The 25260-nt window shown below is 40.3% G+C and overlaps 1 protein-coding gene across 1 annotated transcript in view; it reads right to left on the bottom strand.

The window, feature by feature from the left end:
- SNTB1 (syntrophin beta 1) overlaps positions 1-25260 on the bottom strand; it is a 112391-nt gene that overhangs the window by 56746 nt on the left and 30385 nt on the right. Inside the window, exon 2 of the mRNA XM_027645616.1 lies at positions 1195-1411. Coding sequence (XP_027501417.1) covers positions 1195-1411 — 217 coding nt within the window. The remainder of the gene's footprint in view (positions 1-1194; positions 1412-25260) is intronic.

Below are 25260 nucleotides of genomic sequence, written 5' to 3'. Positions count from 1 at the left end.
TACGGGTATTTTTAAAATACACTCCATAGCAGAGAGTACAACAAACTCTCAGACAAGTAAGTGATACAGCTGTCAAACCTCAACATCTTAAACTATACAGATATATGTGAAAAAAAGTGGCCAATATCAGTAAACATCTTGATTTAAACTGAGAAAGACTGCCAGGGTTATTTCTGTTTTACAATTGCAGTTCTGTAGTTGTCAGTTATCACCGACTATGGTGGTAACCACGTGGTGAGATGAGGACCAGAAGGAGAATAAATCAATACTAAACAATAAAGCATGGAGGGTGAAAATTAAAAGGTCAGACAAATATGAAAAAGATGGAAAATTATACAGATACTAATAAAGTTTCTGAATTGCAGTGCAAGAGATTACAAAGAAACCATTCTCCCCAGACCCCTTTCTGTTCTCTGCTCTTCTCCTTAACCTTTGTTTATGCCTATACGTAAGTGCTGAGAATCAAAGACATTACACCCAGCTTCTGGGCAAGGCAGCACACTGCAGAGAAACAAAAAGGCCATTATTTGGATGGAGAATCAGTCTGCATCCCTGACTTGACTGGTCCCTTTTTTATTAGCAGCTGTTAAAGCAAGGATCAGGGAGCGTGCTGGTGTTGTGCAGCTGTTCCACATATGTTATAAATAAGGGCTGGTAAAAGCTCATCCTATTTTTAACATCATAAAAAAAAAAGCCAACCAAGAAGTCACAAAAATTCGCCATTAATGCCTTGTAAGTGGAACTTTTCTCTTCTTCCTGACTTTAATGTCCAGAATGGAATGGACAAAACAAACCATTTTTAAAATAATATTTATTAGAAAAAGGAAAGAAAATGCAATTTAGTGGAATCAAATCAAGCCAGCCTGGAGGATGTAACCAATTAGTGTGTACAGTGTCTTTTCCTTCAAAAGCAGACACTTAATCAGGATGAAAACAAACTCCTGTAATTCTATTTCTAATAAAAATGCTGGATTACCACACTGAAGAGTTTCTTTAGCACACCCAAAAGCTGAACCCAGCATTACGTGTCTCAGACACAACCACCCACCCTTCCCAAACCGGTGCTTGCTTCCCTTGCTGGGTTGCTACGTGTGGCCAGATCCCAGCTCCTGCTCACCAATCCCAGCGCTGAAAAGGTCAACAACGATTCAACGCGAACGCAAAATCCCAACCCCAGGTAAATCCCCAGCTCACCTGTTTTCGGGGTCTGACACTGTCATGTTGCGTGTCACGTAGCACATCTTGAGTGGTATTGTCTTCTTGTCTCTGTGGATGGAGAGTGAAAGCTGCGACATTGGGTCAGCAGAGGCACAGCCCAAGCGGGGGGACTCTGGGGGAGGTGTCTCCCACCCGATCTCCGACACAGGGGAGCCTTTCTTCACATACGGGGTTGCTTCTCTCATGTATTTCACTACAGAAAAGAGAAATTAAAAAAAAAAAAGGAAAGCAATAAATAAATGGGCATTCAGTAGTTGCATCCTCATGTGAGTTCTCTGAGCTGGTGTTAACTCCCAGTGTTGTTCATTATTTCTGCTCACCCAGCATTGGAAGCTGTGCAAATACAGGAGATGGAAATCTGACTGCTGCCAGTCTCAGTATGGTGCAATAGGTAAAATGAGGAAGAAGAACAGAATAGGCAAAATAGAACATACAGCTGGTGTAAGGCCAGGAGAGCCATCCCACCTCTATAGGCAGCCTGTAAGTAGTCATGCAGGAATTCCTACGTACAGAAGCCATGGGCTGTCTGAGGTACGTGGAAGTTTTTAAGAAAGACCTTCGATCAAGTGACAGTGAACCTATTATACCCCTATCTAAAATGTTCCAACAACACTTCCAGTGTTGCCAACTCACATCTTGCTTCTGGTTCATGCTTGTCACTGTCACCACCGATCTCAACAGCTATTTCTGCTTGCTGGGAAGCAGTTTTAGCTAATCTACTTGTACGTATATATATACACGGAGTAAATAAAAACCAATTCACTTCTTAGACTTCTCTTGGGGAAATAAAATTGAGTTTCAGCCTTTCGTGAGAGTGGAGGTGTCAGATTAGATCTCTTCTCAGCCTCTTCCAGGCTTTTTTCCAGTATCGACAGGAAAAGGGAATGTAGGATTCTGAAATGATCTTAATGTATTCAAAAATCAATACCTCTTTTACACATGTACTTCATACTCCTCTCTTTATGCAGGCAAATACTGCAACATTTTTCTCTGCTTTTTAATTCTTTTGGTAGTTCAAGATTACTTTTGCTTTTCATATGCTTGGCAAATTTGCCATCACAGCCTCCTTCTCCTTCATAAACCTGAGCCAAGAAAAGACCTCACATTTAAGTGCCCTGGTTAAGTCTCTATCCCCACTGCACACAGCTGTGGCTGTCTAACTGGCTGTAGCCACTTGATTGTACCCAGGACTCAGACAGCCGTGACATGAACTGAAAGGGCAGGAGCACTGTGAAATTATTTGGGGACGTTATTAAAATGCTGTGAGAGACCATTTCAAGGAAATGGTGCAGATCACTGTGCCAGCTCAGCTGAAGAAGCTGTGAAGGACTGATTAACAAAAGGGCGGGTAAATTACAAAGCGGCATTGTGGTAAAGGAAGTTAAATAAGGGAAAGCCGAGAGAAGTTCTGAAGTTCAAAAAGAAAGCAACAAAAGCATTCAGAAGAGTGGAGAAGAACAACAACGGATTTTCTGTCAAAATCAGAGATAACTGCAGTATCATTATTTTTAAAGCACTTCATAACAGCTTTACTAAGAGAGAAATCAGTGCAAAACTGGAGTCCAGGCTCTGTTAACATCTATTGCCATCTTTTCTCTAAAACAGCTTAGTGCACATCTCGCCATTGCTCACTCTCTCCTTTTTAAAAAATTTGTTAACTTCAATTACAAGATCTTCTTAGTTTAGGTATGTTACACAATATTCCTCTGTGAGAAGAATCGTTTGTGATTTATCAGAAAAGCTGTCTTACCCAACACTAGTGTTTTGATTTCCTTGTCCCTATTCTGAGCTCAATGCTCCTATTCTGAGCATTTTTTAAATTAATTTGTTCCCTACTCAGGGAAAAATTAGCACAGAATTCTATGAGGCTTCCAAAAACTTTTTTTAACAAAAAGTGTTGTGATTTATTTTTTTAATCTTTTTGTAGACACATACCTGAAGTCCATTATCTAAAAATCTGAGTCACCTAACTCCCAAAACCAGTGCTCATCCTTGGGTACTCCATAAATTACGTAATTTTCAAAGGTGCTGAAAATAAGCAGTTTTAGCCAGTGTCATAGAGATACTGGTTGCAGCAGTTGGCATCTCAGTTTGGATGTACTCATAGCCTCATGTATGTACTCATAAGCAGAGAAACTGAACACATACAGTTGTGGTGAATCTATTCCTGTTTACACTGAATGAATACGACTTTGTCATTAACTCAGATGGGAGGAACAGCTGAAGCTGTAAAAATCACGTTTGACTGGAAACAAAATTTTGTTCTCTTTAAAACTAGAGATTAACAATTAATCTGTTGAAAAAAGTAATCCTGTCAGCTTTTGAACCCTGTTACAGTGACATGCCAGCAAATGTAATGCTAAATAAAGGTCCGGGTCTCAATAGTGTAGCTGTTTCATCTGTGCTATTTTCGTCCTTTTTCAATTGCAGCTATATGCATTCGACCTTAGGATATTTTAATTAAGGAAAAGAGAGAGGGGCAGGGGGAGGAAGGAAGCTGAAGTAAAAAATTTGGCTGTAAACCTAAGCAGGAACACAAAATGTGGATTTAATTCCCCAGAGATGGGACAGAAGAAAAGAGACGTCCCTTCCAGGTGCCAAGAAGCCAAGTTTCCATGTGATGCACCAGTGAATTCATGGCAGACAGCTGAACTGTTTCAGAAACCCCCATGAAAGAGGAAGCAGGATCAGGTAGAGAGAGCAGAAGCACAATCCTCTTCCCGGAATAAAAAATGAAGTGATATAGGTTTTCTGTCAAAAAAAAAAAAAAAAAAAGGATTTTGGTAGTTTCTACTAATTATGTCCTACTAAATATAAGCACAGCTCTAGATTCATGGCTGAATTCTGCTGGATTTTACAGTCCAGACTTTATGGCTGTTGCATATTGTAACACGTTTCGTATTTTAAAAGTCCCCAAATGGATACACATAAAGGCACAAATGTAATATGGGAGTGGAACAGGTGGCAGAACTTGATCCATTTATAAATTTTTTTGTTATTATTTAAATTTCAGAGCCACTGTTCTCCAGTTGCTTCATCAACATGCATAATAACATGTCCATAACCAAAGTTCAGTTTATGAATTTAGCTGAAATAAGGCACACAGTGTTCAGATGACTCATAAGTTTTATGAGCAACTATTTCCTATTTTCTTCTAAATTCTGGATGCAAATACTGCAGAACATGCTGTTTTATAGCAATGCACCAGTAATCCTACTACATACACAGCAATTTAGGGTGACCCCTACATGTTACATTTTGCAGTAACCAGCTCTTAATCCACACAGAAGAAAACAAGTTTATACCAATCCTATTCCACACTGCACTGAGAATCATGGATACAGCAAAGTTAAAGTATAACTGAAGTTATACAATTCACTTCCATCATCAAGTTTTAAAACCAGGAAAATATGATACAAATTATTGGACACTAAAGCAATAATGTGGATAATATTCTGCTTTCAGACCACTACTCTCAAGAGCTAGATTTTCCTTTGGATACAATAGCATAAATTCAGGTACTGACTGAAAAAGAAAGCAACTATCAAGAAAACTGCTTTTATACATTGCCAATGAAACTACTTAATGGATTAAACCCCCAAAACATTTAATAAAACTAAATAAGGCATGTCATTGTATAGCAACTCTGAATTACGTATAACTAGACTATAAGTATGTATATATGTATATGCCTTCAGAATACATGTCTACTATATATACAAATATTAAATATATATTTATATAAACATACCAACATCTGTAAGACCACCAGAATGTACTCTGCAAACACAGAAACCAACACGCAGTGACTCAGAAAAAAATTTTAATGGTTTCATTATTATAACTCAATTTACTGATAGACTGTAATTTTAGTCGAGAGTTGTCTAAACTCATTTGTTTGATGCTATAGCTCAACCTCAGAGATCCTTATATTTAGTCCTAATTAATGATCCATACCCTTTTGGTGCACCACTAATAAGAAACTGCGGTCAAGCAATTAAAATTCCAATCTCCAAAGTGCCCCTCCCCACAAAGAGAAGAGGAAGGAAAGTGGCAATCAAATGAATTAATCCACTGATACACACTGAAATATTTTGGATATATTTTTTGATCTGCAAGACAGGCAATGTAGCTTCCAAAAAAGCACTTCATTTATATGCACTTCTGCCAAGTCCCAAGACTCCACAATTAATCCTTTGTTACTGTTCACAGATGATTTTTTTGGGGGGAAGAAGCAGGCTTTTAATGAGAGAAATACTACAGACCAACTTGGTCAGGTTCTTGGCCAGACGCCTTTCTGAGGAACTGGGACTCTTCTGACACATTCAAACTGTTTCCTAGGAGGGAAGACAAAGACCACTGAAGAGAAGCCAGCGAGCCGGAGGAAAGCTCTTTTGTTACTCGAGGAATGAGGACAGGATGTGTAGGTTTACAGTATGAAAGTAAAAGAAACAACATCACTGAATCTGCTCAAAGACAGTTGATCAAGGAATTCCCCTTTGCAGGGGAAAAGCACAGTGTGTCCCCTACCATGATACCAGAATTTGCCTGCTAGGTGTTACATAAGAGATCAAATTTCCACTAAACTCAAGCCAACTGCACACCCTATAGTAAAGACACATGTATAAAAATGGGATATAAAATTGAGATAGTTTTGATGATGGCACCAGCAGCTTAAGATCCAAATACTTGAAGAAAAGAGTTTATGAATCAGATAATCTATGAAGATATGACCCTTAACAGCAGCTTTAATGTGGGCATAAACCAAAAAGCAGCCAACAATCCTGCCTGTGAATGTTTCCACTACATTTCCTACAGAAACATCTCTTGCTACGTTCAGACAAGTAACATCCATTAACATCATCTGCTCTCTCCCATGCTGAAAGGGATTTGAAAATAGTAAACCTCTTGATCTGCCAAAAGAATCGGATCTCCGCCTCTGGAAGATAATACGAATTAGTTAAAATAAACACCTTATGAGAACACAAATCCCCTTTAGGCTTTGGCCATTTCTCATACTGTATAGTGAGACTATACTCAATTTCCCATTTTCTGCTGTCTTTAAAGTAATTCTACTGAATTCAGTATATTCTGTATTCATCTCTTAAAGAGACAACTTGGACCTAAATTGTAAGGAAATGGCTGTTTTTAAATCCTTTTTAAAAAACATTCGATGTTTGCACTTATTATGCTTTTTATATGGAAAACATGAATGAGTGTTTTGAAAGAATAATTTCAGAAAGATCCAGGAGACAAACACATCTTTAAGACAAGGTTTACCTGACAGGAGAACCTTAGCAATTGGTGCCAAAAGGTGGCTGGTAAGCAATCAGGCTTCAAGTTTGAACTTTCAGAGGGCTACAAACAGACTGGATTAATAAGATCAACAATTTCACTTTAAAAATACAAGGAATACTTCACAGTGTAAATTAAAATTAGCAGCTGCTTTTATAGAAGAGGTGAAGCAATGTTAAGCAGGGTTATAAGCACCATCACATGTTTGCACTCAAAAAATGAAGGCAGTTCCTCTTCAAAGTGCCTTGCAATATGCAGTTTTATGTGGTTAAGAGAATTTCTTTGTCAATAAGGCAGAGATTTGTGGTCTGGGCCTCATCAAACAGGAGAAAATGGGACAAAATGGGCTGCTCTTGGGACGCCATGCAATGGTGCATTTTGTGAAATCTCATGGTTTTGATAACTGAATAGCTCACAGCGACCAGCTACCCTGTGTTATCTATATCAGGTTTCAAAAACCCTAACTCATCACCAAAAATGTCTTAAAAGTCAAGAAATTGCAGGGGGAAACCCAGTGTGAGTCCAGACTGGGGCCATGGGCAGCCCTTACGGATGCTTTCTCCTTCCCACCTGCACCAGGGGCCTCCCTTTTCTGCTCTGATTTCAGCACCTGTAGGAGCTGGAGATTACATTCCCAGGCCATCCCACACTTCTGTATAACATCAAAAATTCTACAGTTACTTTTCCTCAGTTTCCTTTCCCTGAGACTCTGCCTACGATATGGGCTGATTCAGTCACCAATTCCCTAGGCCTGATGTTCCCCTTTAGCAAACACTTCTTCAACCCTTTCTGACATTCCTTAGCAAACAAATGTTTTCTAGGGAGAGAAGGCTTTACACATCTTCTTATCTAATGCAGCATATCAATTTCATTAACTGCAAAGCCTGTAAGTATTAATCCATTTTCATTCCTCCAACAAAGCTACAGTTTTATATTCCACAGCATGAATATAGCACACAACTTACTCCCCTCCAGCCTAAACTAGACAGCCTGAAAACTTCACCTCCAGTCAGCATTTCCCACCCCCTCTTCCTGAGGTCACTTGGAGTTGGTCCCCGCTAACTATCCCCTTTCAGCTCCCTTCTGAGTTACATTTCCATGGTCTAATAATCAACTCGATGTTCCAAGTTAACAGCACACGTGCTCAAGGAAGCAGGATGAGTTTCAATGCTGCGGTGAGATTTTTTTGTATTTCTGTTTAAAACAGATTAACAGAAACTAAACAGACACAAACTTGTGTCAGACAGAATCACAGTGAAACCGGAGGCTGGATCAAAGCTCTAAATATGTGACATCAGCACTTGAGCTGATGGATGGAGTGATCAAAAGCAGTCACAGGCTGTCAGTAATCTGGTACACAAAAGTTTCAGACTGGTAAAGTAATAATAAACTAAAGGCAGACTCTTTCCAGTTGGTGTTTCTCTATATTTTCCATTATAAGGTCTCCATTACATACCTACTACACTGAATGTGTTACAGTTTCCTTCAAGTTATTTAGTTTATTTTAAATTTCAAAGTTTCTGTTTCAGTCAATTGGATGTATTTAGTTCTGAATTTTTATATGTAACTAATGATAATTACACGAATTCCAGCGGCAAGGTCCCATAAGCTATTCATCTATCTTTCAAAAACTTTATGTACTTCCCTGAAATAAAAGCAGATATATCTCTCTCTTCATAATGTGAAAAACAAATTTTAGCTTGTACATATCCTGTAAATCCCAGAAGTGCAATGTTTGGTTAAAAGGGAGATGCTTATAGTTGATCTAGAAGGAGACATTGATGCTATCTTGAAGAACTTGTTCTCAAAAGAAACACTACTCAGTGGAGAACAGGAAGCAGTTACATTGCACAAGTGTCCCTTCTCAAATAAGCTACAAATAGAAAAAGACTACTGTCTAAACCTGCAAGCTGTAGCTATCTAACTTACTACAGTTTTATGTAAAATGTTACACAGCTCATTTGTCACATTGTTACGTGACACTATGAACTCTGCCATTAGAACTACGCAGATCTTTCATAATGGCAGTGGAAAACATCTGAAACTGGCAATTTGGGAGCTGAACATGGATATTAGCAGTCACATTTTGAGAAAAAGCATTGTGGGACCTGTGAGTCACCACTGATAACAAAACTGGAGTTTATGCTTGTCTCCAAGGCAGAATGTTTCCTAAGTTAAAAAAAAAAAAAAAAAAAAAAAAAAAAAAGTGGTTTTCGTCAATTCATATTAGAAGTAGGTCATCATGCTCCTTGTAACCCTACTCAAAGTACAACAGAAAAATGTGACTTCATGTAAAGCAGGGAAATGGAGTGAAATACATTTCTTCAGTGGAACCAGTACTTAGAATTCTAAGGGCAATGTCCGACCTGAAATTGACATTATACTTTAAAATCTTTTGCATAAATCTCAGGAATAACTTGTTTCAGAATTTCTTGTGTGCTGCTCATGTTTGTTTCCCTGCCTCTGTTAGTATTTATAGATCCCTCTCCAATCACCCACATGCTCAGATGGAATTCAAGGTGTCTGGCATTGCCAGCACGCTATAATTTTTCTATTTACATGAGTAATCTCAAGTGTCAGAACAAATATTTCAACTGCTACTGATTATGTGAAAAATACGTAAGGATATTATGGTTTTAGAGGATGCTGTTATTTCAGCAGTCACACAAATCATTAAGTACTACACGATAGACTGAAAATGGCACTCACTGAGAGGGGAATTATTATGCTCTGTATGACTGTACCTGTTTTACAGACAGCTAAACTGATACAGGCAAGTTAAAATGCCTTCCTCAAAGTCATGCAGTAAGTCAGTGGCAGAGTTCTCAGCATTAAACTTAATTTCTACCCCTTCACGACTTTTGCTTTTTAAACAAATCAAAGAGATCCTAGTGTCAGTGAAAACTGGATTCACAATGTCCACGGTCTTCTCCCTGTCGGAAAACTCTGAAGACCTTCTAAGATTCCCAGGATTTCTTTTAAAGTGCAGGGCTGCAATCACTTGCAAAATTTCAGTTCATCCTTTTCATTCTTCACTAGACAATACTGAGAGCTTTGAAACGAACAAACTCAGGGCACACATTCAACAAAGAACCTGCTGTATCTCCTGTGGCTGGGCTGTGCACCAAAAGGCATCAGATCACCACGCAAGTCCTTATTTTTTGTAATCCTTTAGTTTGTACCCTCACCAACAGGACACACCAACGGTCATATCCACAACACTCATGTGCCAGAGATTATAAATACTTATCCACAGAGGTACTGAAAGAAGGTAAGAAGGAAGGAAAGCAGGAAGGAAAGAATATGAACACTACTGAAGTTCAATGACAAAGAAATACAAATCCAAGGAGGTCCGTAAATTAATCATGGTGAACTGGGATGAGTGTTTCTGATCAGAGGTGGGCATCATGTAGGAACTTTTAATTTCATTTATTTTGTGGCATAATGATAGCTCAAGACCATCTTTGCCCGGTTCTGAAGTCCAAGCACAGTCTCACACTCCCTCTACTCCACCTAAAGTAATTTGTAAGATGACCCAGCATGAGAGTGGCAGACCTAGAATGAGGTTTGGCTCTACACCTACCACCTGGAGAAAACTACCTGAAGCAGACAGAGGCACAGGAAGGGAGACAGAACTCACATGACACCACCCCTTGTATTTCAAGGAATGAAGGAAGCAGGACTATATATCCAGCAAGGGTGATGAAAAGAGACTGACAATGAAACATTTAACCACATCCTTGTGCCTCAGTTCTTTGGCTTCCATTTGAATGGAGCTCTTTTCTCCCAGGGATTATGGTTTTCTCTAGGAATAAGCCACCAAAAACCAAACAAACTACAACAGTTAAAGAATAAGCACACTAGTCATTAGAATTGGTTAAAAGTTATTCAGAAAGCACCTCCACTTTGAGCACAGGAAATTCTCAGAACGGAAGCACACAAAGAGACTGAGACTGAAACCCAACTGTGCTGCCACAGGACCATGGATGGCATCATGTGCTGCTCTTTGCAGTGAAAAGTTCTTACCAAGATGACAGCTCTTCTATTCTCATCCCCAAGAAGCTACAGTAACTGTATCTTAAAAATTGCCAGTGATCCCTGATGTAATATGGCCCTCCTGGAACTTAAGTGCATAATGCAGTTTGGGGTGAAAGGAAATACTTAGGGGGAGGGGCAGGTTTATTACTTTTAAGTAGCATAATCTAAAACTATTCTGCAGACAGGATCCCAAAAAACGAATTAGTGAACACAAGGAACAAGTGAAGCAGTAAAAATCCTCATAAAAATACTGAATTCAGAATCTGATTTTTTTCCATGAAATGATTTTGTGAGGTGCTCTGAAAAATACATCTTTATTCAAATTCTTTTCTTTCTCTACAAACAAAATAGAACTGTGAATTGACATTTTGATTTAAAATGTCTTTTTAAGATCAAACTCCTTTTCTAATAAATATTGCATAGAGTTTCCCAGCATCCATTTTGTCAGATGGAAAATTTATAGAGTTATGATTCTATTAGGTTTCTTGCAGTGCACTGGGCATTTAATCAATGAGAGCAAAGAGCATCTAAATAGGGTTAGGCTTCAAATTCCTTTCAGTGAGAAGTTAAATCCCCATTAGCTTTGAGCTGTAAGCCCCTGTGGGTTTAGCATGCAGCTTAAAAGATAACTCTGTGAGGGGTCATGGCTCTTTACTGAGGAACAGAAAGCCTATTTCACAGATCACCCTGCAATAATAATGTAAATATAATCCCGTTTCAGTGGACACTTTATCCTTCCAGAAAACAAGCAATGTTTTCTGTCCTAGAAAAAAATCACATTAATCTTCAATTTAAGGGTAAAGTAATTCCCTGCTTCATTCAAGCCCTATTACAGAGAATACTGAGACTGTCCTGGTACTGTGCCGATGCTGGGGCCAGCATGGTCCCCCACCTCTCCATAGGGTAAGACAGGCACAGGTTGCTCTCAGCAGCTACTCTCAGCAAGTACAGTTAACTCGGCACATCAAAACACGTTTGCTCACTATGCTAAATGCCAGTTTGGCTGTTCCAGGTTAGGTCAAAGCCAGGCTAAAATAGTACAACCTATTGTTTTTCAGAGTCTGCAAACTGCCTGCCAAGTACATTTTGGTCAACTAGTACAGGAGGCTGATAAGAGAGGCTGGAAAAGAAACTGGCAATTTCAAACTGAGCTTCAAAGGGTTGTATTGAAATGCAACCCTGGTTCAAATCATCACAGAGAAAATAATTTGTTTAATCGGTGAGAAGAATGCTAATTTGCTTGTGTCTTGAATTTATTTGCCATTTGTACTTACCAGGACTAGTGACAAATGGGCGTGACAGCCTCAGATGCTGTGCAAGCACAGAACAAAAAAGCTGTTCCCCTCCCAAAGATCTTAGAAATCAAGTACAAGGGACAATAGAGACATGACAAGGAAATAAGCAGGCAGAAGAGCCCACGGTAAAAATCATGCATGTATCTCCCAGTGTTGTTACAGTTGTATTGTATTCTCTGTAAGGCAGAAAGCAGGAGCAGGTGCCGTTTGTAAAAACACTGGAAAAACGTGGGGAAGAAAAGGAAATCTGAGTAGGGTGATACAGTTGCTAGAATGCATTTGCAATTAATAGTAGCAAGAACTTTCCCTGTGTGGTTATCACTGCTGCTTCCCAAGCAGGGATCCATCAAGACAAACTTTCAGCACCACCTCAGGCGTAAAAGGTTTTTGCACTGGAATTGTTGCTTGAATTCTGCTGTTAGATATAAATATAAAAGCATTTGTCTGAAACGAGGACAGCTCAAGCAAGTAGGAGCAGCTAGCCAGACAAGGATGCCCAGCATTATATGTGCCTTGAGGCACATACAATGAAGAGTCCTCAATACATGTGCAGATTAACTGCAGCTCTGCTAAACCTCGCAATCTCTGTCTTGGCCTCATATGTTCAGGCCAATTCCCACAAAAGGGAAAAAGAAACCCCTTGCCTGTATGAATGTCCTGTAAGACCTGGGAATAATCCTGTTGTAAAAGTAAACAAGCTTGCAAGGCTAAGGCAGACTGAAAGCAAAGGATAAGACACGTATGCTTCCATTAGCATAACTGGTTTTCTTTATGCTCCAGTGTGGGAGTACCTTTGAAATGAGGAGTTGAAAGCACAGCTTTCCCATCCAGATCATCTATGCTTTTACAGAGGCTTGGGGATACAAAACAGGGATAACTATCTGTTTGAGGCTTGTTTGCTTTATTTAGCTCAAGGGCAGGTCTCTCTTGCTACTTGCAGAGAGCTCAATCAGATTATATCAATGGTGCTGCTTTCCTTTTCTTTTTTTTTTTTTTTAATTATTTTTTATTTTTTAACAGCAGCACTGACGGGCACAGAGGAAAAAAAATGTATCAAGAACAGTTTCTCCCCTAAAGAGCTTCCAATCTCAAGGTCACAACTTCTGCCAAAGTCACTGGGTTCATCTTCAGTGGGAATTAGGTCGGGTCCAAGGGTCAAAGCTGAAGATGTGAATAGTCTGTGAAGAAGGAAAGAATGGGCAGTGGGAGGAAAACTAACCCTGGCAAGTAGCTGCATGAGCTGAACTCCAGTTCAACAAGAGATATCCCAAAAGGAACGACTGGAAAAGAGCTTTGACTTCAGCCTTACACCACAGCTCAGTGCAGATCACAAAGACCAGCCTATCTATGTCCCTACGGTCAGGGTGACTCTCCTCTCATCTCGTATGCCAAAGGTTGTCAGAATATTATTGACATATATTTTCTAAAGAGATCACTCACTTAAGTAAGCTGACCTTTGGGCTTACTGCCTTTGTAGGTTTGTGCTCCAGTTTTTAAAGGACAAGTCTGAAACCCTAGATTTCAGAATACATCAGAAATGGATAAACAATTCAATATGTACATTATGCTCATCTCCAACTCTTAAAGACCACTTCTGCGATTTCCCCCCTTCCAGAAGCCATAAGAGGTTGAAACAAAGTTGGTGGCAGATTGAGAGCCTAAAGCAAAACTTTTGAGGAACATAAGACCAATCTGCCTGGTCAGTTACTGGATATAAGAATAAAGATGAGGACTTAGGAGAGGATGTTAATCTAGCTGATGACAAATTTATGCCTGTGATATTTCCACCTCTTCCACCACAGGAAGTGGGTAAATCCAGTGGGTAAATAATAGATATCCCAAGTTAGGAGCTGGGAATACTGGAGTGCTTTATACACTCTTTGTTTAACCAAAGGTTATTCTGTAACTCTTATTAAATGCATGATAGATTAAAGAGTGTACAAGCCTATTAACTGCAAAGAGGGCAGACCAGTTCTGAAGTATGTGCCAGTAAATAGGGTGTTTCTAGGTCACTTCAGCTTCCTCAAGACTGTTTTTCACACTATTTATATTGCACTGCCTTGTTTCAGCCCACTGAAGGGACAAATCATCATCACCTTCAGAGGCAGGACTAGAAGACTCATGGGATTCTTTCAGATTGACAGCACAATCTCTGCACCTCAGTTTAGTTTACAGACACTAGACCTGGCTCGCACTTTGAGGTTTACAGGGTTTGTGTTTAGCATGTAGTGACATTAATGACCAGTGACCAGAGAGACCTCTTCAACAAAAGTGTTAACGAGATAATTCAGCAGCAACAAATATACAACAGAGCAACTATATATATGCAAGCCAGTATAGCAATACATGGACATTTCAAATATATGCAGATATACATGCATCTCCTCAACATATGCCATATCCTTTGGTGCTCTTAGACAGCTAGATATTTCTGGCTCCTCATCCCTCCAGAAGCTGTTACCTGATCACAGTGGTCCTACCCCCTCAACCCCTGGGACCAAATCTGGATGTGTTCCTCTGCCATGAACTTCCTGGCAGCAGCAGTCTCCCCTTCAGCCAGCATCTACCCCAGCCCCTTCCCTGTCTCCCTCCCATGGGCACACACTGCACACTCCTCTCACTCATCCCAACCAAGTACCAATCTTTTCCCTCCCTGCCTCAAAAAATACCTCACCTTCGCTTCTACCCTTTCCCTCTCACAGCAGCAGCCTCTAAACTCTTCTGCAAAGGAGGGAAGGAGGGAAAAGATGAGGCAGAGATAACCAGTGCTGCTGAGCCAGGCTGTCCTTGCCCTCTCTTCCTTCGCTCTGTGCACAAGGTGCACACAGGGAGCAGCAGCTGATGTCAGACTCCAGCGCCTCCCTCATCCCAGCAGTCTCTTGTGCTGGGGCAGGTGCTGCAAGAAGCCCCCGTGCTGTGCAGCTTCTGTCTCCACTGGAAAGCACAGCAGCAAGGGCAGAAGCATCCCATGAGCCACATGTTGTACTGTGGTGAATGATGCCAACGTGCTCGTGTCAGGAATTCTATCTACCATTACAGAGAAACATTGCCTCCCCGACAAAATATCTTTACAATACTCAGAGCATTCTCTCTACATCAGTATTTTCAGATCACTTCACAGCAGCTCAGCACCCACCACAGTCAGATCAAGTTGCAGCAGTAGGTCTGCACTGCTCCACACGAAGGGAAGCCTTGGATAAAACGGGAATGAGGTGTCCATGCTAGACCATGGCACAGCCCACCACTACCCCCTGTCAGGTATGGGGAGCTAGAAGAAAGTTAAAGATAAAACATATTTAGTAATATACAGTCAAACTAAGTTTTGAGAAGGGGATTGTGATTTTAACGGAAAAGAAAATTTCATCAAGTCAAGGACACTCTATCCTAAAAAAAACCCAACAAAAAACCAACAAAAAACCCACCCAGATACAAAATAAACAGAATGTTATTTGGGCTGTTACTGAGATGGTACCTAACAGGATGAGCGAACTCATTACAGCCTGTCTCCTTGAAATTCTCCACTTTCCTATAGTCTACAGTGCACTTCCAGAGCATTAGCTGCAATGGTGAATTCCAGCTATATTCAATACAGGCAGTAATTAAATGGTTATAAAAATGTGAAGCTGGAATGCTGACAAGCTCTACGAGCAGCATTATCAGCAGTGACGGCCGGGGAGTCAATCTGCTGCACTTCTCCAATGGTTTAAATAATGTTTGTCAGGATCCCCCAGTCAACAGTTTCTCCCCCCTTCTCTGTGCATCATGCCGCAGTAATCGTGCAGATGCCTGCTGTGCTCAGGAGATGGAAAGCTCAAGAAGTTCTTCAGGAGAAGTAAAACAACAACAGAAACCCTTGTGCAATTAAGTCATGTTTCGCTTTCCAGCAAGACTAACCCAATGGGCCGCCAACAGCTCCTCTCCCAGACATGCATCCCCCACTCCTATGGCACCCCTGATTCTGCTATTTCTTACTTGGGAACAGAAAAAATTGTTTATATAATTTTTTGTTTATACACTCAGGAGTGTGTGGCTGACACTTGCCTGTAAGGCTCAAGAATGAGCAGGTGTATAGTTACCTCAAAATTTGTGAGCAGGATTTTCGTGGTAGAGGAGAATCTCTTGAACAACATGGCTGAGCGAAAAAAGGGACCCACACTTCTTACTAAACAAATCTCCTAAAGTGTTCTTGTAGCACTAGGGCCTCTTCGTCCCACAGGGGAGAGGAGAGGAAGGCAGGTCCAAGCACACAGGGACCAGGTGGCCCCTACTGCTGTCTCCATTCCCCCTCACCCCTGTGCTGGAGCAGAGCTCTGCTGTACCTACAGCTGTCTGAAGTTAAGCATTCGACTCTGCACTTCGATGAAAAGCACACTCCTCTGCATGGGCTGTCACTTTTAGAAGAACCATTGTTTTTCTTTAAATTCCACAGTTGCTCCTCCAGCTGGAGGAAAGGTAGTGTGTGCACAGGCAGCCCCGCTGACAGGCCATCCTGCTCACTGCTCTGAGCAAGCACAGAGCAAAGGCCCAGCTGCTCACACAATGTTGCCTGTTCCTGTCATCTTTAGATACAGAAATACCAATGCAGAAACAGAAACACATACAGTGATTTTTTTTTCCTACATATTCTCCAAATATGTAGGAACATAGTGTTTGCTACTCTACAATCCTTCAGCAGTCTCAAACAGGCATTCAGTTTAAATGACCTTTTCCTAGCATCCTCTGCTTTCAATGTCCTCACTATATTCCTTTGTAAGGATACCTCTTTGTGCTTATATTCTGTGTCTGACACAAAACCTACAGGACTTCCCCAGATGGCAACCACTAGGGAGAAGAACACAGATCAACTCTGTTTTACTGTCTGATTTGTTTCATATGATCAATCAATTAGGCAGGTCAGGGCTGAGTAATTCCACAAAACTAAGTCTATGTAATTGCTCATCCTCTTTCACTAATATTCACACCTTTCAGCCCTATTTTATTCTCATCTTAATTGCACAAGGGTTTCTGTTGTTGTTTTACTTCTCCTGAATTCTCATCATCTTTAAATGCTGATCTCTTCAATCAAAGCACTATTTCCTCTGGGTCCCTTCTCTATTGCCCGGCATTGCAGGGATATGATCCTGATGTTTGCCAGGATGAAAAAAAGTCTGTCTTGCTTTTGGGTTGCTACCACTACAGACATCCAAGCAATCCCGCTGAAAGCTGGAGAGTCAGGAGGAAGGAAAACACACCTCAGCCTTGGACAATATATTGTACCTCCTTGGAAACATTGATCAAACACAGCAAAGTAGAGAGACTTTATCAGTGGCCTGCTAAAGGAAATAACCAGAGGCAAACCCTCCTTAGACGCCAGGAGATCTACAGAATGAAAATGGTATGAAATATTTTCTTCCCCTGCAGATTTTTGGTAAAGGGATATAAAAGCTCAGCAAAGCTTTTCCTCTGTTAAGATATTACAACTGTCACTCTTGCCACTGGACTCTGATGTTTACAAGACATAGTTCCCACCACAGTCTTATAATATTTCTAGCTGATTAATTAGATTAAGAAGTAAATCAACCATGAAACAGGACTCACTGAAAACCAGGCTCCATTAATTCTGGGGCTGTCAGACTTCAGGTTTTTTGCAAATAACCAGGAAGTCCAATTACATACACAGCAAAAAACACAGAACATTGGATTCCTCAAAGAATTAAGAGAGGGAGTCCAAGTCCCAAATAACAGTTTGTCTGAGCAGGAATCTGTTCCCTTTCAATGGGAAGAAACTGACTGGTATAAGACATACAGCTGCCTGCAGCTTTTGTCAAGTCCTTGCCAGAAGTACCCATAAACAGTCATCCCCACTTAGCAATGCTCCAGACCGGGCCAGATGGAGCCCTTGATGAAAGCTGAGTAGAGAACTGAGGCCTAAAGAGCCATAAACCCCCTTCTTCCTATAATTGCCCTTCAGTTCAGAGGCATGGCACTAGCTGGGCACCACAAACGCCCAGCGCAGCAGCTGGCCCTATTCAGGATTCGAGTCACCAACATCATCAATCCCCATGCTTAACCAAGCATGGTGACTTGGTCTTTTAAGAGGAAAAATACAAGGAAATCTTGTAGAGCAGAAACCAGGCATTGGCTGAGCTCCCAAGACTTCAGGAGATGATTTAATTGTCTCTGCTGCTTTGGCACAGTTAGCTTTTGGTAGACACATGCTGCTGCTACTCCCTTGGTGATCAAGTTAGCAAAATCAAATGACTAAAAATGAGAAGTCTGGGGGGAGAAGGAGGACTTTAATGTGATCTAATACAACTTAAAATCCAAAATGAAAACAGCCAACAACGTGGGCATAACGAGAGGCATCCACTGAGTTAAAATTACTATGTCAGAAACCGGCAATCTCTGTAGTTCACAGAGATAAACAGTCCTCTCAAGAGGGCAATTCATGCAGCAGTTATTGTAAAGTAGGAAGAAATCAGCTTTTGGAGCTGCAAGGTTTTCTCTTTTTCTCTGTTAACAATCAAGAAGAGTAACTATCTTGTTTTAGCTAGCTGTCCAGCCGTTAGCTAAAGTTCAGAGGGATGAACTTTACACCGAAGACCAAGAGACTCCACTTGATCAACCTCTATTTGATTTTGCATCAAATCCAGTATTTTAAATCCAAGGTCATATCATTCAATTATAATTTGTAAATGCTGAAGTGGTACTGCAAAGACTTGGGAGACAGGAAAATAAGAGTAAATTAAATGCTCTGGAGTTTCCATAAGGTTTTTTTGATTACATTACCATACCCAAATCACATGCATATACATTATTCTTTTAACTGCAAACCATAATCAGAGATGGCAAGGAAGTTCATTATGTTTCACAAGTCCCAACTAATGGATGTCAAAAAAAACACAACCTCAAACCCATCCATCCCTTCTTTCCCCATTCCTTCCCAAACCTATTCCAAATCAAAGGTATGGATTACCCTGTTTCCAACACAAAGCTTGGAAAGGTAGAGATAGGACAGAGACATTCAGGAATTCTTCTGGGCAGGTTTATTTTGATCGCATCTTGCACAGACGACGAGGGATGGATGATAAAAAAAAGACTTACTTTTCTCAGCAGGTGTGAAATTGAATAAACTTTTAAAGTAATTATCCCTGTGAGACAAAACTAAATAGAAATATTAATTTAAAAGATCATGACCATCAAAAAATAAACTATGCACTGTCCTTTTTCATACAGATTTACACAACTACACATCCCTGTCACCAACCAATATACTACACAACTCAATATGCATCTCAACAGTTCAGGAACCACCTTGTCACATACGGCCCCTCAGAGATGCCTTCTTTTCCTTGGAAGTCTCTTATGGGACCCTCAGGGTTTTCAAATGTCCCGCTTTTTGTCTTCACAAATCAAAGATGATAAGTGATGCCCTGGCAATATACTGCTTACACCTGATAACCTAAGGGCTGAACAGGCAAACCCCAACACTGGGCAGTCTCACCAGCCCACGAGTGGATGTCAGATTTTCAGCCTCTGACTGCCTTCACTCCACTGCTCTGCCCAGTGGTGCTTCCCAATGAAATTAACAACACCTAATACTAAAAGTCAAGCTGTCAAAACACAGAGTAGTCACACACAGTCCTGCAAATTCAACTGTTAACTTCTCTTACTATTAACACCAATATTATTGTGAAGATATTTACTGTTGAAACCAATGAACTCATATGTTTGCACTGAATAGTAAGGACTGTCTGCAGGGAAGAATTAAACTCAGAATCTAGCACTACCAAAAAGAAAAAAAAGTTTGCAGGAATCAGATAATGCATTGCCTGTGTTTTAATTGATGTTTTCTTCTGTTTAAAAGAATAAAGAGATTTTACTTATACAACTGAAATCTGAACTGTACTCCAAACCCTCCTCCATCACTGAATCAGCTACCTGCTTATTCCATTTTTTATGGGAAAATTACAATTATTAGTCTTACCTGGAAAGGAGAACCAGAACCAACTTATTTCAAATCAAAAATATTTCAGCTATTATAAATTAATTTTCTCTAATGCAAGCACTAGTCTGGAACACCATTACTGCAGCATTTAGTCTGAATTGGTATTCAAGCATAACGACTAGTACCCTCAAAGCACAATCAACTCACTCAACCTGTGAAAATCTCCAGTGTCCGCATGGGCACTTTGTTCTGAACAACCACTTAAGACAACTGGCACCTGTGCCCAAGGTCTTCATCACATTAATTCCCTGGGCTCACATGGCTGCATGTTTTCCAGTCTAATATGCACAATTTCAAGGGACAAGTTAAAAGTTAAAGTTATATGTTGAGGTCTTTCAAGACTTGTTTTCTGCAGGTAAGGCACATTAATATGGATTGTCAAGCAATAGTTATCTTTGGGATCTTCATTTCCAAATGCTAAGAAGTGTATGTAGAAGGGGAGAGTGTAGAACTTGACTTTTCAAATGTCAGAGTGACATGAGTGTTTAACAAGTAAGATATTCACAGAATATGCTGAGTTGGAAGGGACCCACATGGATCATCGAGTCCAGCCCCTAGCCCTGCACAGGACCATCTCCAAGAGTCACACCTTGTGCCTGAGAGTATCCTCAAAATGCTTCTTGAACTCTGTCAGGCTTGGTGCTGTGACCACTTCCCTGGGCAGCTGGTTCCAGTACCCAACCACCCTCTGAATGGAGAACCTTTTTCTAAACCTCCCCTGACACAACTTCAGGCCGTTCCCACGGGTCCTGTCACTGGTCACCACAGAGAAGAGATCAGTGCCTGCTCCTCCTCTTCCCCTCATAAGAAAGTTGTAGACTGCAATGAGGTCTCCCCTCAGTCTCCTCAAAGCCATGGGAAAAAAATACACAGGAAATCTCAAAACAGGCAAGGTATAAATAAAACCAAAAGAAAATCCAAAATTTTCCAACTCCATATCCAAAACCATGTAGAGGTCTAAGCTGAACAGAGCGTGAAGGAACATATTTTAGTTTACACAGAAAACTTTTTTTATTTCCTGGCAATAAAAAGAGGGCACTGAACTCCCTGCCATAATCTCAATCAAGGATGGATGGTAAAAATAATGGTCAGAAACACAGAGCTTCAAGGAATTTATTTCATAGCTGTAGGGGAGACACTCAGAGACCAAAAGTTGTTCCAACAATGAAGCAAATCCTCTCTCCGCCCAGACAGACCCTCTATTGAGATAGTCTCTTGGTTACAATAGAAACAAGATCACAGTTAATCTCCTACAGAGAGCTACATGTCTTGGCTAAACCACAACACACACCCCTTCCTGGTGCTCTCTCCGAAAACCCCGCTGACAACTGCAGAGCTGACCAAGCATTAGTTATGAAGATGCAATACCGCTGCTGAGGTTCAACCAAAATTAATTCATCCTCTCTGTTTTGGTTAGTTTCTTTGCTCACAGACGCAAATCAGATACAATCATTTAAGTTGGAAAAGACCTCCAAGACCATCGAGTCCAAGTTTTGGCCAAATACCACTCTATCAACTAAAACATGGCACTAAGTGCCTTGTCCTTCTTGAAGACATCCAGGGATGGTGACTCCACCACCTCGCTGGGCAGCCCATTCCAGTGCTTAACCATCCTTTCAGAGAAGAAATTCTTCCTGAAATTCTTCCAGTTCAACGTGAACTTCCCCTGGCACAATCTGAGACCATTTCATCTTGACCTGTTGCTAGTTGCCTGGAGAAGAGGCTGACTCACCTTGACATAACCTCCTTTCAGGTAGGTGTAGAGAGAGAGAAGGCCTCTCCTGAGCCTCTTTTTCTCCAAGCTCCCTTAGCCACTTCTCTTAGGACTCACTTTCTAGATCCTTCATCATCCACCACCACTCTCTGGATCTGGCCATTCAGCCAGTTTTTAACCCAGCAAATAGTACAAGCAAAATTTCCCAGGGACATGGTCGAGTCACCATCTCTGGAAGGGTTCAAGAGGCATCTGAATGTGGCACTTGGGGATATGGTTCAGGGGTGATTATGGTGGTTCTGGGTTGATGGTTGAAGTAGATGATCTTGAAGGTCTCTTCTGACCTTGATAATTCTATGATTCTGAAACACAATAATGTGAAACTGGTGTACGCAGAGAGAAAAAAAAAACACTAATCCCAGAGAAGGTCACAAAATACCCATATAATTTTCTCTATGAAGAATCTTGTCACAGCCAGAGCTGAAAGGAGAACTCAGCTTAGCTGCCACCAACAAAGAAGCCTTCAGGGAAATGCTGCTGTTGCATGCAGGAATTCTTGGGCATGTGTTTGTAAGCTACTTCTTTACAAGATTAAAGACTTTGAATATTCTCTTGATACAAGCTTTGCTAGCACATACAGTGGGCAGGCTTACCAAAATCAGAGACATAAAGAACAATCTGGATATACAGAATCTAATTAGAGAAACACTGCCAATCCCAAGAAAAGGTTGAATAAAGCCAGCAAACACAGGTTCCTCTAGGAAGACAAGTAGTCTATTTCCCTAGCTTTTCAATATTTGCACTAACATTCTGTGATTACCAGCAAATTACCAAAAGAAAAACTTTGCTTTCTACCAATTCCTGCCTTCTTTATGTTTCATGCATATTTCTTTGAAAACATCTTCTTTAACTGGCAGTAAGATGCTCAATTTTTGATAAAAGTAATGATAAATGAATACAACGAATATACATTTACCTTCCTTATCTTGGGCTCATTTCATCAGCTTTCAGAAGAATTTCATTAATCACTGAACAAAAGTTACGAAGTTGTAGAGGTTGGAAGGGACCTCTCAAGGTTGCCGGATGCAACCCCTGCTCACAGTAGGACCAACCTCAGTCAAGAGCCAGCTGCTTGGGGCCTTGCCCAGGCAAGTTCTGAATTCCACTGGGGATGACAATTACACAGACTCGCAGGGCAACTTGTCCCAGTGTTTGACCTCACATTCTGAAGATTTTCTGCCTTATATTGAATCGGAATTCCCCTTGTTTCAACTTGCAAAATTAAAAAAATATCAACTACGGTTATTTGAAGCCTTAAGAACTACAAGTGTTGGCAAATCCCAACTCCTCAGCACACAGACGGGAAAGGAGAACCGGGGAAGAAAAAAAGTCTACATCGACTAAGTTAAGTAGTAGAGACACACACACATGGTCATTCCCACTGTTACCAGAGCTGATCTGTGTATTTAGGCCAAGGGCCCAGGGAGCTTTTGACCATGGCTCCAACCTATAGCCTGGGTCTGTGCCGTGAGGAGCCTCTGTTCTGTCTGCATTTGTATCCAGTTCTACCACTAATCAACTCTTTAGGAAATTTTTAAGTTTCACACGCTGTGGATTTTGAAGATTAAAGGCTCAAAATATGTTGCCTGGATACAATTGGTTAGATAAGATTTCTGAAGAGAAGATTATGCAAAGAATTACCAGATGCAATGAAACAGCTCAGAAAATGCTTCTGAATTGCTTGCACTGTTAAATTTGTCCCTGATGTTTCTCTTTTCAACTGCAGAACTTTTTTTTTTTTTAAAGTCAAACTTTAAAGGAAATCAAATAAACTCTGGTCAACAATACAACAGATAGAACAACTGTCTGAGTTGGTCTGAACATTTTCAAAAGTTTTGTTGAATTATACAGGCTGTAAGCCTGTATATCAGAAGGTATCACGTCTACAGTTTGACAGTAATTTCTAATATAATACCGACCCAAGTAAAATATGCCAGTATATTTTCATCTCAAGACAGTGTCAGTTGAGAATTCTGTTTCTTAAAAAAAATTGGAAGATTTTGTCAAGACAACAACATTAAAAGACAATATTAGAATCTATTTCCCAAAGCAGGAAGAATGTCAAATGTATAACCTGTATATATCAGTTTGTATAAATCAGATGCAGACAGTTTGTCCCTTGCCTCATTTCCATCAGGAAAATCTAGTACAGGTCGTGAATCACACATTTAGGTTGCATGTGATAGGATCTTATTTTTTTCTTTCAGTTGTCTCTGTTAGAGATCAATCAGACCAGAGAATCATTTTTAGAAAAAACTTTAAAAAGATCAATCAGCTCAAGTCACACTATTTGCTCAGTGCAGCAAAAATGACAACTACATTCACCTACAAAACAAAAAATTAAACCCCAAAAGCTGCCTATCCAGTTCTTACTCAGTTCAGTAGTGAGTAACAGCATAGGGATGTTTCCCCAGGAAAGTCACTTGCTGGTTTTTGCACACCCTGCCACTTGTTTCATCAGGCTCCAACAATACCAGCACAACAGTACCAAGCTGGTTTTAGCCTGCAAAGGTATCACTGCCTAAGTCTACATTTTTACTCTGCTTAAGATGTGTCTGTAAAGAAATGTGATTTTAAATGCTGACAAGTCAAAGAGTTCACTCGTAAGATGAAACTGAAATACAGAAGAATGTGCAGAACAAACAGACATACTGAAGACCTTCCTTGAAACTTCAACAGTCAAGACACGAAAGTCTCCAAGAAAACTTCTCAGGCTTTTGATATAAGGCAAATATGAACAGCAAAACACATTCTTTAGGATAAAAATGAAAAATGTTGGCTTTTGGTGTTCTAATTCTTGAGATCTCTTGGATTGTTCTTCATAATATCAAACTTCATTACAGTCATCTTGATGAATCTTCACCTCAAGACAGATGAACAATGGATTACAAGGAGGACAATTGAATCGTTTTAGGTCAAGATTGTTAGGGAACAGGAACCATGGATCTAGGACTTGCTGTACTAATCCTTATGAAAAATTCAGTTTGGGATATCAGATTATTAAGGTACTTAAGGTACAAAAAGGTTACGGTAGGTCTAGAACAACCATTAGGTGGTAATATGATAAAAGTGCTGAATTTTATCATCATTAGATTTCCAGAACATGCAGTGAATCTATTCAGATAAGGTTCTTCTCTGAACCTCCATTTCATTGAACAGAAAAGCAGGAAAGTGAGAGAAACAAGTATGCCCAGATGATTCAGGTGAAACACGGCCTCCACGAAACACATGACTCCTGGATTTCTTTGTCCCTCAGTCACAATAACAATTGCATTTCATCATCCACTAAGACCTACAAATTTGCTGGGATTTTGAAACCTATGGCCACCACAGACACTTTGAATTTGCAATGACTGTTCATCATGCCATTCTGGCCTCACACTGCTAACAAAATGATGCCTGTAATGCAGTAAGCAGGAATTGGACCATTTCAACAGACAGCCTGATGCTCTCTTACTATTATCCGCTCAAAGAAAACCCTTAGGACTATATACAAAATAGTGACGAAGACCCCAAAATCCAACTCAGTTTAATCTGCAGCCAAGGCATGAGTAGAATCATCTGGTACTTGAGACAGGAAGACTGTGCATAAGAAATGAATAAAACATTAAATACACAGCAGGTAATCAAATGACTAAAGAAGTTTTGAAGGG

This window comes from Corapipo altera, unplaced genomic scaffold (genome assembly GCF_003945725.1).
Source record: "Corapipo altera isolate COAL_440 unplaced genomic scaffold, ASM394572v1 51, whole genome shotgun sequence".
Lineage (NCBI taxonomy): Eukaryota > Metazoa > Chordata > Aves > Passeriformes > Pipridae > Corapipo > Corapipo altera.
Note: the sequence above shows the minus strand (reverse complement) of the source record. Positions and strands in the feature narration are given on the sequence as shown.